The following is a 16,330-nucleotide window of genomic DNA, read 5'->3' on the forward strand; positions in this document are numbered from 1 at the left end:
TGCACCAACCTGCCTCTCCTCCCAGCCCCCAACACGCCACCAACCGCCATGTCTCGTGCCACGCCCTGCCCATTTTGGGCCCTTCCACCATCGTCATGGCAACAGGAACGTCATCACACAGGGAATCTGATTGGAGGAAAGCCCAAGCCCCAGCCTCAGACTCCCGGTCAACCGAAACTGTCAGAACAGCGGCGAGAGCCCGCCCCCTGAGGCGGAGGACCGTGCAGGCGATTGGCCGCCTGCCCAACCGTCGCCCGCCGCTTTCTCCACGTCTCACTGGCCGAGCCGCCTGTCTGTCCGTGCGAGGCTCGCGGTGTGTGTGTAGGGGCGGGGCCTGAGCCAGCCGCCAAGGTGGAGCGTTAGGGAGGATCCTTTTTTTGTCCGCTTTCCTCGGCCAGAGCTTATCCATTTGAGGAGCAGCTGAACGGGAGGACGGTCGGTGTTCAGTCTGATCTTGACTAACTCTCCAACTGTGTGTGTGTGTGTGTGCGCGCGCGCTGAAGGCGGTTAATACTAAAATAATGACAAATCATTTAAGTTGTGTTGGGTGGTAGCTTTTCTGATTTGTCAAGTAAAATCTCTGGTCTTAAAAAACGATGAATTTTAACTTAAATCCGCCGTTTCGATGCTTTTTTTTCGCAGCAAATCTACACTTTGCACATAATGAAAGCTAGCGTAGGCTGCGGAGGGAAAATAAGTGGCAGTGGAAGATATCTCTAACCTTTTTGTATTAAAAACGATTTTAATTGCTTTTTTCCCCCCTATTTTGTTTTAACAGTGACTGAAAGAGGGAGAAAAGTAGTGAGCAACAGTGTTTAAAACACGAGAGAAAGTCCTCCAATTATTGCCTGCACCACCCCCCACACTACCACCTCTCTTGAGTATACCCCCTCCCCCAGCCACCACCCCCAAAGCTCGATCGGAGCCGGAGAGCCATGGAGAACGCAGCGCAGGAGAAGGTGGCCGAGCAGGGCAAGGCGGCCGAACAGGAGAAGCCGGCCGAGCAGGTCGCCAGCAACCCGTCGAACGAGGAGGATGTCCAGAAGGCCAAGCTGGCCGAGCAGGCCGAGAGATACGAAGACATGGCCGCCGCGATGAAAGCGGTGACCGAGCGCGGCTTCGAGCTGACGATCGAGGAGCGGAACCTGCTGTCGGTCGCCTACAAGAACGTGGTGGGGTGCCGCAGGTCGGCCTGGAGGGTCATCTCCAGCTTGGAACACAAGAGCGACTGTGCCGAGAGCCGAAATAACCTAATCAAATCTTACCGACACACAATCGAAGAGGAGCTTACTAAAATCTGCAACGAAGTCCTGGTAAGAAAGGCGAACAAAGGAGTGGGATGTCTTTGATCTGAAATCGTCCTTTTTTTTAAACAAACTGCCTGAAATAGCTGAGTTTCTCCTTCTCAGTATGCAAAAGAAAAGATTCAAAGCAGCCTTCTAACCAGCTTCTGTATCTTCAATGTTTTTTTTCGGGGGAAAAAAGGTTTACCAACGAACTGACTAGGAACTGCAGTGTGCAGGGTTTTTTTGCTGTCTGAGGCTGTATAGTTTTCTAGGTCAGTGTGCCATTAGCCTACATACAGGTCTGGGAGATTAAAAAAAACTGGAACAGTTCTTCAAAACTAGGCTTTTCTACCATAGGTTATGATAGACTTTTTAAACTGCATTCACCTGATCCTCTTAGCATTTGTAGACTAGTGACTTGTCAATTTAATTGGAAACTAATACATTTTGGCTGACCTAATGTTAATATTGGTTCACTGGCAGAAAAGACTGAAGTTATCTTTATTTGGGTTTACATCGATGCTTGAACAAATCATGATCGCTTTGTTACTTTTTTAACAGCTAAAGATGATTCTCAAATTTTTCAGTGCTGAGTCTTCATTTCTAGTTTGTGTGTTAATTCACTTATCAACATTGAAAAATACTGATTTAAGAAAGGGATAAGGGTACGTTTGTTTCTTTCTGCTTCCACTAATTGCAATATGACTGTCATCTCAAACTGTGGTTGGCATTACTTTTGAAATGTAGGAATTCCCACTGCTAGATTCCCCAATGCTAAAATATGGTAAACTGTTATACGATTGAGATATCGGCTACCTTTTCAAAATGTCCCACTTTTGTGCGGTGGGTCAATTTACTGTCTGTTTGGGTGTTTTGTTCTTTACCTCAATTCTAATAGCTTGTTTAGAAACTTGCTCATCTGTAACATTCCATATCAGTGAGCGAGTGCTCAGGATACTGCATGGAAGTGACTAAAAGGCTTGTTACATTTTGTGGTAGCTATGTTTGACTAGGGTGTGTATGCTGGGTGTGGTGAATTGCTGTGAATCATATATTATCACTGATCTCTTTTCTGGTTTTCGCAGCCAAAATTGCTTTTATTAGTGATTTATAAATGTTACATATCTAGCTAGTTGTTTTGAATTGACGAGCTTTTTAGAACTGGTTGAAGTATTCAAGTTGAGGTTTTTAATCAAACTGGTAAAATTCTTCAAAGCATGTAGCAAAATGGATTGTAATTACATACTGGTCATTACACTGAGATGGCAATTCAGTGGAAGCCTTGTTTGCTGGCAGTCCCAAGGTGAAATTCTCGACTTGTCTGTTCTGCCTTATACTTTTAGATATTCTAAGTAGAATCTGTCACTATACCACTACATTTATTTTGATTTCGGGTAAATGTGCAATGTTAGTTTCTAGTTGGAGCCTGAGTAAATATGTTCATGTAGGAAGTTTTGAACAGCTACAGGACATGGCAGCAGGTAGAGATAAAGACTTTTCACCAATATGAAAGTTCTGTTTTATTAGACGGACTGGGGGTGTTGAGGTTGAGATTGAATTGGGTAAGTCTTGAGTTTGAAATTATAGCTATTATTGATTCAGTAGCAATGTGTGAAGTTTAATGAATTTAAATGTTGGGCACTATTCGCTGTTGGAATTGTGGCTTTGATATCCTACTCTTTTTCAAAGCCTCATTCTATTTTTGAGTCCATACTTTAACTCATTTGCTTCCTTCAGACACGTGGTCAGTTGTGTGGGACATGGAACAGGTACAAACAACAAACTATATTTTCAACCTGGAGGAAGTCTGTGTTGTCAGAAAAGCAACTATTCATAGCTAATCCTACTTTGTTGGTTTGTAACCTTCATTCCAGTGCATAACTAAAGGAGCCCCTCATGCCTGAGGAAATCACAGGCCAGTACCAAATGGGTTATTCCTCACCATTGATTCTTTTGCTGCTTGTTAGCATTACCTCTTCAGATGAATTCCCCGAAGTCTAAATTTGTCTGATTTTTATCAGAGGTCACATTCATTTTATCCTTGCTCACCTCCACCCATTTGAATCCGATCTACCTGTTGTAGCAGTAAAATTAATTTACACCTTAACCTAGCAATTGTCCAAAAGCTAATGAAATTTGTGGAAGAACATTTTTCTTTGCCAATGGAAATATTGGAGAGGTGGACGTCTGAATTAGAGGGTGTGAATGGATTCATAGAAAATATTAACTAACCCATTAAGGAAAATGAGTGAGTGACAAGATTTGACTGAATCGTGCTGTAGTTCAGTGGTAATGTCACTGTGCTAGTAACTCATAGGCCAGGCTCGTGCTGCAGGATATGTTTAAACCCAACTATTGCAGATGTGAATTGAAATTAAGATAAACTACTTGCTATTATTGATTTTGTTATGGAAATCTACCGTCTTTAGTGTGGCCTAGGTGGGACTCTAGACATGGTTGACTCTTAACTACCCTCTGACTTAGTAAATCAGTCTGCCCACCCTTAACAGCACTTGAACAGTGCATGCTGGCACTCTGTGATACACTGAAGAATAAGAATGCTCTGAGATTGATAGAGGAAAGTGCTGCAGCCTTAGAAATTCAATTTAGATATTGAACATGAGTATTTGCTGAAAAGTTAAGTCCTCAATGTAGGAGACACATTAAGCTGTGGCTCTTATAAAAGTTATATCACCTATGGGAGGAAAATCTTTTAAAATTTGAGAATAAAATTGCTAGTATCATTTTCGTTAAGAGCAAATGATTGGATATATTCAGTGTTAGTTTGAAAATCTGCTTTCAAGTGGTTAGGAAGGTCTGTTGTAGTATGTGGGCTTTTTAAAAAAAGCCTATACCAGTGATAAGAATTTAAATCTACATAGTCCCTTGGGCAAGGAGCAATTGTAGTGAGAGGGGTTTAAAACAGTGCATGGATAAGTTTACTATGAAAAATTTGTAAACTTAGACCTGAATTTCCAAATTCCTTTGCTCTAAATCATTAGAAGGCAGCATTGTAGGTAGATCTTAAAAATTTCCTACATGTGTAAAGTCCAAGACTTGAGATGGAATACTTAGTGATGCCTGTTTTACTTTGCACAGAAACAGTATGTTGTAGTTAAGTGGTCCTTTTCTTTTCCTACAGTAAGGATACATGACTTGGGCTGGGATTAGTAGGTTAAGATGCTATCTGATTCTAAAACATGAGGGTAATACTTGGTGCTAGTTGTAGAAGAGAGCATTAGATATGTTCAAGTTATAAAAGATTGAGGTGGTGAATTTCCAAACAAACATTTTGACTTTTTCCAATGGTTGCATCCTTTAATAAAATATTAAATGCATGAATGAATGCAGAAGGATCCTAAGGTCCAAATGTGTGGAACTGTGTGGTTGAAGTTTGTAGCATAAATGTCTGAATAGACTGTGATTGGATAGACATAACAGTCAAGTTTTGAAGGAATAAGAATTGGGAGGTAAATGTACATAGGACTCCTTGCATGGAGGTTCAATGCCTACTGGCTGGACGAATAAGTACTTTGTATAACCTCCCACCATTCTGCTCTACTTGATCACCACAAACTTTCATTCCAGATAGAATGAGAATCTCTATTCTAATCTTGAATGTCTTTGCTAGATCAGTCAAGTAATCAGGAGCACCAAATAGTTATTGTCATCAATCTGTTTTATACAGGTTACATACTACAGGACAGGTGGGACTTGAACACAGATTTTTCTGGCCCAGAAGTAACCCTGCGAATGTGATGAAAGAACTCACCTAAAACAAATAAGCTGGGCTATCAGACCTTTTCCTGCAACTGGCAGAATTAAGGAATTAATCCATCATTTAATTCTACAAATTTGAGCTGTGCCACAATTTATTTTTGAGTGGATGAGAAATGCACAATGGATGGAAATCCTAATTTTAAACATACCCAAAGTGTTTACGATGAAGCTAAGATGCACTTAATGTTAGGAGCTTTCGGAGGAGAGGAGGAAATAAAGGATGAGTTGCCATAGTGCCTTGAGCTCACATGATTTGGGTCAAGGTAATGGTAAAGAAAGCTGCTAGTGTCTGGAATTCTAAAGATCTTCACTATTTTCCTGCTGTTAATCCAACTTTTTGAGACATTGATATCTTTTAAATTGGCTGTGTCACTGGCAATACTATTAAATAGAGAATTTGCTATAACTGAATATTTTACTGCTAAATGCTGTTGTCAAAATGCACAGGACCAAAACTACAAAACATGTTATCCAGTGGATGCTGGTATGGCTTGTGCTAGAAAACTATGTACTTGTTCTATTTGTGCTTGATGGTGCATGCTACTTATCAATGTTCTGCAGGTAATTCGCATACTCCCTCATAGGGAAATCTGATAGTAAAAGTGGTAATTATTGTTTGATGCTACAAATGATTCTACTTGCATGAACTTTCATGTATTTTCTGACAGCCAGCAGTTGAGGCTACTGGGTGAAGGAAGACTGATGTTAAGGACTGCCTGAGTTGATCGATTATATTGTGTGGAAGGACTGGCTTTGGGCCTGCATGTTGGCTTAATCCCATGCAGCACCTTGGCACATTCAATCAAACTGTCCAAGTTGATGCTTGGCTTCCATGAGCAATCAAAGTCAACACACACTTGCATTCTTCAAACATAGCTCTGATTTCTATATGCATACATCACACCCCTCGCTTGTGAAGTGAATGCACGGTATCCATTTAGAACCCTACTTGTGTCCCCGGCTCTATGCTAAAATTACCAGTGCCCTTACTGGACCCTATTCTCCCTAGTTATGTTTGCCATTAGCATACTTAAGATTTTCCTTATTTTACCTGCTGTTATCCTTCCATGCCCCCTTTCTGCTTTCCTAATTTAAGTCCTCCTTTTATATGCTATACTACAAGGTTTGTTTTGAGTCCTTTTGTATTTGCCATGAACATTCCTTTTTACCATACTTATGGGTATGTGTGCCAAACTGGGAAGTTGGTTTGCTGATGTCTAGGTGATGTCCTCAGTGTTTTGGAGCTTCTTGAGAGGTACTACGGTACTGTCATCAGGAATTTATTTGGTTCTGTTTCTGCTGCTTCCAGTTGCTGTAGTTTGTCGCCGTGACCAGTATATAGAGTTTAGATCTGTATTTAGAGTCTGTCAATGAGTGCCATCTTCTAGAAATTCTCAGGCTGTCCTCTGTTCAGCAGCTTCAATGATTATTGTCCCTGTCGAATTTGTGGTTCTTGTCATCTGTGTGGCTACTTGCGAAAGCTGTTAGTAGGGTTTAGTGGCTAGTTGAATTGAATTTGTCATATGTACTAAGGCACAGTGAAAAGCTGTGTCTTCTGGGCAGACCACTTAGTTAAGTAGCAATAATCAAAACATAGTACAGGTGAGTACTTCGTGAGTTCATTCAGTATTCTAACAGGATAGAAACTTTTGAAACAGGCTGGTGCGTGTGTTCAGGCTTCTGTATCTTCTCCTCAATGGTAGAGGTTGTAGAAAAACATTGCCAGGATGTGATGGGTCTTTAAGAATGCTGGCAGCCTTTTCTTGGCTAGTTTGGTGTTCGTGGATATGGATTGCTAGTTGTCTGCTTGTTTGTCCTATAGTGTTTCGGATTATCAACACCATGCTCACAGGGATCAAATTTGAGAGGAAATTAACTAACGTCCTATTCCTGGATATGATGCTGGAAAGATCACAGAACTGGCAATGCACAAAAGTGTACTGAAAAGCCCCACAGACCAGACCCTGAACAGGAACCACCCAAACATGTGAAGCTGCATTAGGATCTTGCCCAAAAGGGCTACAGCACTACAACGTTCTTGACCTGTGAAGAGAAGAACACCTCTGCAAAGTCTTTGCCTATAATAGATATCCCTGCAACTTCATCTGCAGACAAACGTGATAAGGACGTGCCATGACCTAACACTAGCCAAGCTACCTTTTTTATTAAGTCTCGAGCTAACACCTAGGCTCTTCCCACCACTCTAATTTATGACAGCCTATAAACCGACAGCCAAGCTCGGGCAACTCACTGAAACAAAAGACCCTATATCCATCATGTGCAAGACTAACTTAATTTACAAGATTCCATTTAAAACCTGCCTGCCTGTTTGCCTTTTGTATGCATTAACTTTCATGCATTAACTAGCCACTAAGCACTACAACCGGCTTTCCCTAGTAGCCATGCAACTGACGACAAGGACTACAAATTCAACTGGGATAACCACAATCATTGGACAAGCTAAACAGGACAGCCAGAGAATTTCTAGAAGCATGGCACTCATCCACTGACTTCATCAACAAATGCAGATTTAGACCCAATATACTGGCCGCTACAATGAATTGGAGACAGTACAGCAGCACTTCACAGAAGATTCCAAAACACTGTCACCTAGACAGAGGGTGAGACATCTGCCAAACGACTTCCCAGCTCAGCCAAAATAGCCACAACTGTGGCAACTGACACCTGAGCTACAAATCTTTATGCAAGTTCTCCTTATCTTTATCTAATCTTGTCTATCCTTCTACCCAGGGTTTGCTGGGTATATTGGAATGTGTTGGTTCTGTGCTGCCCTCAAATGCATCCTACTGCTTTGACTTTTTTTTACTAAATGTATCTGCTCCCTTTCTGCTCTGGCCAAATCGTATCTAACTTTACTACACCACCCCCACCTGCATATTGTGAACTTTTAATTTCGGCCCCATCCCTGTCCTTTTCCATCACTTTTTTTAAATTTAAAATTGTTTTGAATACTGTCTGAGAAATGTTCCCCCAGTGTCACTTTAACCACTTGCCTGTCTTACTGTTAAATCCAGGACCATCCCCTATGGCACTTGCTATATTGACTTTAGCAGTGAAGGCACCAAGGAAGAGCAGCAAATAAAGGAGGAAGTCCAGCAAAGTTACTTATACCAAGTAATGAAGGTTTACCCCAGCATCTGATGCCATGAGCATTATGAACTGATTGGAAAATCATTGATCAAGTGTATTGCAGGGAAGGCTTCCTGTCTGACACATTATGACAAGCACAGTACTGTCTATTCATGGGAGATTCAGACCACACATACACCTGCTGCTGCCTGGTGAGAGGGTCAAACACGTAGTATTGAACAGGAACAAAGGCAGTGAGCAAGTACACCAACTCAGTGGGGTGGTGGAGAGAAACAACCTATAATTAACTTCTAGGCCTGGCTCAAAACAACTTGTTTGCTCTGTCCTTTTTTTAAAATGAGCTATTATTCACCATCCAAAACTCAATTTTAGCTGTCAGTTCTCAGTTCACTGCTCCAAACCAAAATTGATAAAAGTAGTCAGGGTTTTACTAACTGTTAAATCACTTCATTCTGCACTGGAAATTTTCACTGCTCGCCAGTCCACTTTGCATTGGCTACTATATATTCCTACAAGCTTTAATAGCTCTTACTCAGTCATGGCAACTTTGTCATCTTGGAGGAGAAAGCAAGAACTAGATCAGTATGTGGTGTTGGAAGTGCATAGCAGGTCAGGCAGCATCAGAAGTGCAGGAGAATCGACATTTTGGACATAAGCCCTTCATCAGGCCCTTCCTGACGAAGGACTTGTGTCTGAAATGTCAATAATCCTGCTTGGATGCTGCCTGATCTGGGCACTTCCAGCACCACGTTCTTGACCTGACCTCTTCACGTTATCAACCATATATTCCACATCAGGTCTTCCCCCTCCCACCCATTTGCTTTAAAACAAACTTATAGGGTGTGTCATTTGCTGGGCCAACACTTTATCATTTTTCTTGCCACCTAAAAACTGCAGCAGTTCAAGTGTAGGAGCACCCACCGTGCTGTTTGGAAGCTTAGTTCCAGGAATTTGATCGTGGCTATAAAGGAATTGCGATTTAGTTGTAAATAAAAATGAATGACACTAATGCATCTCCTGTTTTGTCATTCGAAGTGATAGACCCTATGACATCACCTTGTAAATCTATGGGTTATTGCAGTGCATCTTGTAGATGGTACACACTGCTGCCATTGTCAGTAGTGGAAGGGCTGTATGGATGTCAGTCAAGTAGGCTGTTCTGTCGTGGATGATACAAAAACAGAAGTAAAAGCTCAGCAGGGTCTTGCAGCACTTGAAGAGAAGTCAAAGTTAGCATTTTGGGTCCAGTGAGTTTGAGCTGCACTCTATCAATGTAGAGTACTCCAAAACAGACTTATCTTTTCCAGATGGTGGGGAGACTGGGTGTAAGTTCTGCAGCAAGTAATTCCTAACCTCTTTTTGTTTCTGTAACTACTTGTTTATATGGTTGGTTCAGTTTCTGGTCAGTGATAAACCCCAGGATGTTAATTTGTCATTCACTTGTGGTAATGCCACTGAATGTCAAGAGATGATGGTTAAATTATCACTGGGGATGTCATTTTCTATCCAGATTTTCATTATTTAAAGAATAATCAAATTAAGATGCTACTACAAAACAGAATTGCTGAAGGCATTAAAGGTGGAAGGTTATCTGAATGCTTTTCATATTGACTCTTTGCCTCAGTTTTTTTCACCTTAACTGAATATCCAGTGCAAGATAACCTTTTCATTGATCTCAACAATCAAATGAATTGAAAATGGTATCCTCGAGAGAAATATAGTTTGGTGTGACGAACAGTTTTTAAAATTATGCCCTAAATATTTTGATTGCAAACGCCAATGATGTTAGAGTCTGAGCCAGATCTATAGCATGGAAACCAACCCTTCAGTCTAACTTGCTGCTGATCAGCTACCCTAAATTAATCTAATCCTATTTGCCAGCACTTGGCCCATATCCCTCTAAACCCTTCCTCTCATAACCATCCAGATGCATTTGACATGTTGTCATTGTACCAACCTCTATCACTTACTCTGTCTAAAAATTATAACATGTTTAATTTCTATTAAAACTGCTTGCAATCTGAATGGTCTTCCTTTGCAAAATGCCAATAGATTTCCTGTTTACTGACCTGTTTCAAAATGGCACCTTTAAAGATGGCAAAACTCAGTTGTTGAATACCATTGCAAGAACTTGACATAACTTTGTCATTTGTGCTTTGTAAAGGCAAGTATCTGGTACTGAGGTTTGCAAATACTACAGTGTGTATGTCACTTGCATTGAGGTTTTGCTCATAAATTTGAGAATTCATTTGGCCCCAAGTAACATTTTGTCACGCCTGTTTTTTTTTTGTGTGCTTTCGGAAGTTTACGTATTTTTGGTTTGCCTTCTACTGAACTCAAAGGTAGATACGGTTGACTTGCGTAAGTTGAGATCCCCTAGTTGTGACTTCAAGATAAGTGATTAGTGTTTGAGCAATTCCTCTTTTTAGAATAAATGCCTGACCCTACCCACTTCCTGTTGCTTGTTTTGCAACAATGCTTTTGCAGCAAGTTCAGTCTGCTCATCAGTCTCCTGAGCATCACTTATCAGATATTGAAGCCTTTATTTATTCAGCATTCCAGGAGATTGTTGAAATTTTGATTGTGTTGGCATTAGACTGATAAACTGGGTCTTGTCCACTTAAAGTTAAAATGGTTGAATATCCAAGTGGAGTACGTGATTTGAGGGTGTTAGGCAACTATGATTTTTGTCCACTCTCTGTTTTAAGAACAGTGTAGCAGATTGAATTTTAATGGTGGTTGGAGATGTTTTACTATGTTGGGGCTAAAATGAGATGGAGTGCTCTGAGGATTTTCATATGCTAAAGGACACCAATGAGAATGTTGAATGGACATTGGAATGGGAGGCCATTTCTCTCAGGATGATTGTGCAACATGGGGTGGCACAATGGCTCAGTAGTTAGCACTGCTGCCTCACAGCATCAGCGTCCCGGGTTCAATTCCAGCCTCTGGCGACTGCAAACTCCACACATGTATTCTCCCCATGTCTGCGTGGGTTTCCTCCCACAGTCCAAAGATGTGCAGGTCAGGTGAATTGGCCACGCTAAATTGCCCATAGTGTTAGGTGCATTAGTCAGAGGGAAATGGGTCTGGCTAGGTTACTCTTTGGAGGGTCGATGTGGAATGGTTGGGCCAAAGGGCCTGTTTCCACCCTATAGGGAATCTGATCTAGAACATGCAAGATCCACTGAAGTGCATGAAGGTGGAGCAGGCAGTTTGAGTCCGCATGCTACACTATCATTTCTCACACTGGAGAACTGTGCCATACGTTTCTGCATCTGAAGTGCTATATAAATGCTGCATCTAATAACAAAAATCTCAATTTTGAGGAACTGGGAGATTAAGTTTTACAGGGAATGATAGCCTAGAAAGTAAGAGAAATTGACTTAAGTATGCTGTAGTTCTAATTGATCTTTGTGACCATGTTTGAAGAGGATGATGTGATAATAAACCAAAGCCTTTTCTAGCCCTGAACTACAAGTGGATAATAAGACTGTTGTGAAATATTGATTTTTCTCCACTTCATGGCTTCTATATGCAGAGAAATTGTCTGACTCTGGATGCCATAGCTACTACATGTCTAGATAAGGAGGGACATGATTGAGCAAAAGATCAAAACTTTTAATAAAAAGTAATGGGAGATTTAGACATGAGGCATTTGGGAAATGAACTGAGTGGCAGGTTGTGGGGTGGCGGGGGTGTTTAATCAACCTGTTCCTTCTTTTCCACCACGTCCTTTGAACACTTTCTTGGAGTTATTACACAATATTCTGGCTTTTTTGTTTCAATGGTTGTAAATTCCACAAACTCCCCACTCCGGATCAAGAAACTTCTTTCCTCTGTTTTAAATGATTAACTTCATATCCTTGGGCTGTGATCTTTTGACTCTGAACTTCCCTGGCATCTACAACATCCATATTGCACCTGCTCTGTCTGGTTCTAATTATTTTAAAGGTTTGAGATTTCTCCTCATTCTTAACTCCACTGAATATAGTCCTAACTGATTCAGCCTCTGTTCCGTCAGATCTGCCATTCTAGGAATCAGTTAAGTAAATCTTTACACTCTCAACAGATCCTTCCTCCAATAAGGAGACCAAAATTGCAGTGTTCCAGATGTGATCTCGCTAATGCCCTGTATAACCTTGAGACCTAGCTTGTGTATTCAAATCCTCTAGCCAGCTAGCAAAAATCTTAACTGTTTGACAAGTTTGTTCCTATTTCCCATAGATTATCCCCAATCTCCTGCACTTCAAACTTTACATTCTAATCTCTCAATTTTGGACTTTGTTGAAAAAGCCTTCTGAAAAGGCAAATAAACCACACCCATTAGCCCAACTCTTCAACTTTATATCCTACAAGAATTAAAGTAGATTTGTCGAGCATGATTTCCCTTCTGTAAATTCATGCTAACCCTGCTTTGTCTGATTTGAGTATCTTCCCAGTGTTAAGCTATTAACATTTGCAGTTTTCCTCACCACCTCCATAAAGTTGGCTAATTTATGTAACTCGTTTTCTCTCTGCTGCTTAGAGGGGTTATGCTAGGTACCTTCCAATCTGTAGGAACAGTAGGGCATTGAAGCCCACACAATACCATTTTCAAGCAGAGTATAAAGACTTATTCAGCTGACCATATGTAAAGACGTTTCCTTGTCCATGTTTGACCTGATGTCATATTTCAAGGAGTCCTAATTCAATGAATATTGAGCAATTCTGGTCACCTTTCTATCAGAAGGATGTTGTGAAATTCAAAAGGATTCAGAAAAGACTTAGAAGGATATTGCCAGGATTGGAAAATGAGCTATAGGGAGAGGCTTAAAATCTTGAGGGGCATGGATAGAGTAAATAGACAGTCTTTTCCCTGGAATGGGGGGAGTCCAGAACTAGAGGGCATGAGGTTAGGGTGAGAGAGGAAAGATAGAGACCTATGGAGAATGTTTTCATGCAAGAGTGGTGTGTGTGTGTGTGTATATGGAATGTGCTGCCACAGGAAGTGGTGGAGGTTGGTACTTTTATAACATTTAAAAGGCATCTGGATGCGTTCTGAATAGGAAAGCAAATACTGGCAAATGGGACTAGATTAGATCAGGATATCTGATCAGCTTGAATGAATTGGATTGAAGGGTTTGTTTCCATGCTATACATCTGACTGAACTACTCCTGTTTGATTTGTGCCATGACCTTTTGGGTCTTTGGTGTGACAGGACAGGAATGGTAATGCAATCTAGATATTAGGTTTAGTGGCAGTGAGGCTGGGTGGCTTGTGGAACCACTCTGCCAAGTTCCAAATATTAGTGAGGAACATTTTTGAGTTCACAAGCCTTGTTTTGCTTTTCTAACTTTTAGCACTTGGGTTGTTTCTACATTATCCATCTTTGGTTTAATCATTTTTACTTGCACTGCTATTATGCAACTCCTGTTTCTTGCTAGTGTATTTGAGAGCAGTTTTAAGTGTCCTGCTGGAAAAGCACAGCAGGTCAGGAAGCAGCATTCCTGTTGAAGGGCTTATGCCCGAAATATTTATTCTCCTCCTCGGATGTTGCCTGACCTGTGCTTTTCCAACCCCATGCTCTTGACTCTGATCTGCAGTCCTCACTTTCTACTAGCAGTTTAAGTCGGCCACATTGTGGATCTCCATTTCACGCAGTACTGGGGAAGGAGAGCAGATTCCTCCCCTGAGGACATGAGTGAACAATGTGGTTTCTTTACTATCTAATTGTAATGAAACAAGCATTTTGTGGCACGTGTAGCTGGTTAGTATGGGCTGAGATTATTTGAATGGTTACAAAACCACTATCACCTCTATATTGGCATCAGGGTAAAATGGAATAGATTTGTTTCCCTACAGTCTGGAAACAGTCCCTCTGTCCAAGTCCACACCTCTCGGACCCTATATTTTACCTTTGATTAATGCACCTAATGCAACAGGCAATTAGGCATGGCCAATTCACCTGACCTGCACATCATCTGGATTGAGGGAAGGAACCAGAGCACCCGGAGGAAACCCACGCAGACACTGGGAGGGGAGGGAATGGGTAAACTCCACGCACAGTCGCCCAAGGCTGGAGTCAAACCTGGGTCCCTGGTGCTCTAAGGCAGCAGTGCTCCACTGAGCCACTGTGCTGCCAGAGGAGATAGCTGGACAAGAATATTGAAATAATTGGACCTCCAGTCAGAATAACATGGTGAGGAGTCCTGTAACAGTCGTGGGTAATTGTAGGCACTGCAGTGCTTGGGTTTTCATCCAGGACATTTTAGATTTGAACAAAAACAAATTCTGGAAAGTCTCTGCAGGTCTGGTAACATCTAGAGAGAAATCAGTTACTGTTTTCGGTTCAATGACCTTTCTTCAGAAATGGTAGCTAGGAAAAGGAAGGTTTTTATCTGAAGATAAGGTTGGGGAAGGGATAAGGAGTAAACAGTAGTGGCGATAGAGAAACCATTAGACAGACAACATGGATTAAAAACCAGTCTAGGGGAATGAATAGCTGTTAATGTGGACTACTGGTAGCTGACAATGGTTTGTGAGAGACCATGAGATAAGACCTGGTACATGTGGGTGGAGGAAAGCATGGGGAAAATGCTCAAACCCTAAAATTGTTGAACTCCGTATTGAGTCCAGAAAGCTGTAGAGTTCCCAAACAGAAACTTTTAGGTGGTCTTTAGACTATAAGATATATAGGAGCAGAAATTAGGTCATTCAGCCTATCAAGTCTGTTCTGCCATTCAATCATGGCTGAAGTTTCTCAACTCCATTCTCCTGCTTTCTGCCTGTAACCCTTGATCCCCTTGACAATGAGAACCTATCTAACTCCAGTCTTAAGTATACTCAATGACGTGGCCTCCCAACCCTTCTGTGACAATTAATTCCATAGATTCACCTCCCTGGTTGGAGATGTATCTCTGTTCTAAAAGGTCTTCCCTTACTCTAAGACTGTGCCCTCAGGTCCTAGTCCCTCCTGCCAATGGAAATACCTTCTAATATACTGTTCAGGCCATTCGGTATTCTGCATGTTTCAATTAGATTCCCCCTTCATCCTTCTAAACTCAATCGAGTATAGACATAGAGTCCTCAAATGTTCATGTAGTTTTTCATTCCTGGTACCATTTCGGAATCTCCTCTGACTATGCTCCAGGACCAGTATGTTCTTCCTGAGATATGGGGCCAAACACTGCACACACTACTCCAAATGTAACCTAACCAGAGCCTTGATGTATATCCCTGCTGTTATATTCCCTTGAGAATCCTGGACTAGAACTGCAAGTCTTTTTGACTTCTAAATTTTCTCCCCATTTAGAAAATAGTCCGTGCCTCTATTCTTCCTACCAAGTGCATGACTCACTTTCCCAAGTTTTACTCCATCTTCCAATTCTTTGACCACTCTCCTAATCTGTCCAAATGCTTCTGTAGCCTTTCTGTCACCTCAGTGCTACCTGTTCCTCTACCTATCTTGTACATCAGCAAACTGAGCCAGAATACCCTAGTTCCTTCATCTAGATCCTTAAATATAAAGTGAAAAGTTGTCCTAACATTGAGCCTTGCAGAACACCACTTGTCACTGGCTGCCACCCTGAAAAGGAGCTGTTTAATTCCACTCTCTGCTTTCTACCAGACAGCCAAGCTTCTATCCATGTATCACTTTCCTCGAACACCATGAGCTCTTATCTTACTCACTAGCCTCTTGGCAGCAGCTGAGTTTACAGTTCCTGCGGTGGCAGGGGAAAGTGCCAGGATGGGAGGGTGGGTCGTAGGGGGGCGTGGACCTGACCAGGTAGTCACGGAGGGAACGGTCTTTGCGGAAGGCGGAGAGGGGTGGGGAGGGAAATATATCCCTGGTGGTGGGGTCTGTTTGGAGGTGGCGGAAATGTCGGCGGATGATTTGGTTTATGCGAAGGTTGGTAGGGTGGAAGGTGAGCACCAGGGGCGTTCAAGATGCCCTCCAATGCATCGGGTTGGGTCTGAGGGCGGAGGTGCGGGATGTGGATGAGATGCGTTGGAGGGCATCATAAACCACGTGAGAAGGGAAATTGCGGTCTCGAAAGAAGGAGGCCATCTGGTGTGTTCTATGGTGGAACCGCTCCTCCTGGGAGCAGATACGGCGGAGGCGGAGGAATTGGGAATACGGGATGGCATTTTTGCAAGAGATAGGGTGGGA

General features: G+C 41.9%; 1 protein-coding gene across 2 annotated transcripts in view; it reads left to right on the forward strand.

The window, feature by feature from the left end:
• The first annotated feature begins 282 nt into the window (after nucleotides 1–282).
• The window catches only part of ywhaqa (tyrosine 3-monooxygenase/tryptophan 5-monooxygenase activation protein, theta polypeptide a), a 32,488-nt gene continuing 16,440 nt past the window's right edge, over nucleotides 283–16,330 (forward strand). The window contains exons 1-2 of one of the 2 annotated variants that reach the window (XM_043678052.1): nucleotides 283–435; nucleotides 779–1,313. In XM_043678052.1, the coding sequence (XP_043533987.1) occupies nucleotides 936–1,313 (378 nt within the window). In that variant the 5' untranslated portion in view covers nucleotides 283–435; nucleotides 779–935. The other variant, XM_043678063.1, reaches the window with a different exon arrangement.

This window comes from Chiloscyllium plagiosum, chromosome 3, assembly GCF_004010195.1.
Source record: "Chiloscyllium plagiosum isolate BGI_BamShark_2017 chromosome 3, ASM401019v2, whole genome shotgun sequence".
NCBI lineage: Eukaryota > Metazoa > Chordata > Chondrichthyes > Orectolobiformes > Hemiscylliidae > Chiloscyllium > Chiloscyllium plagiosum.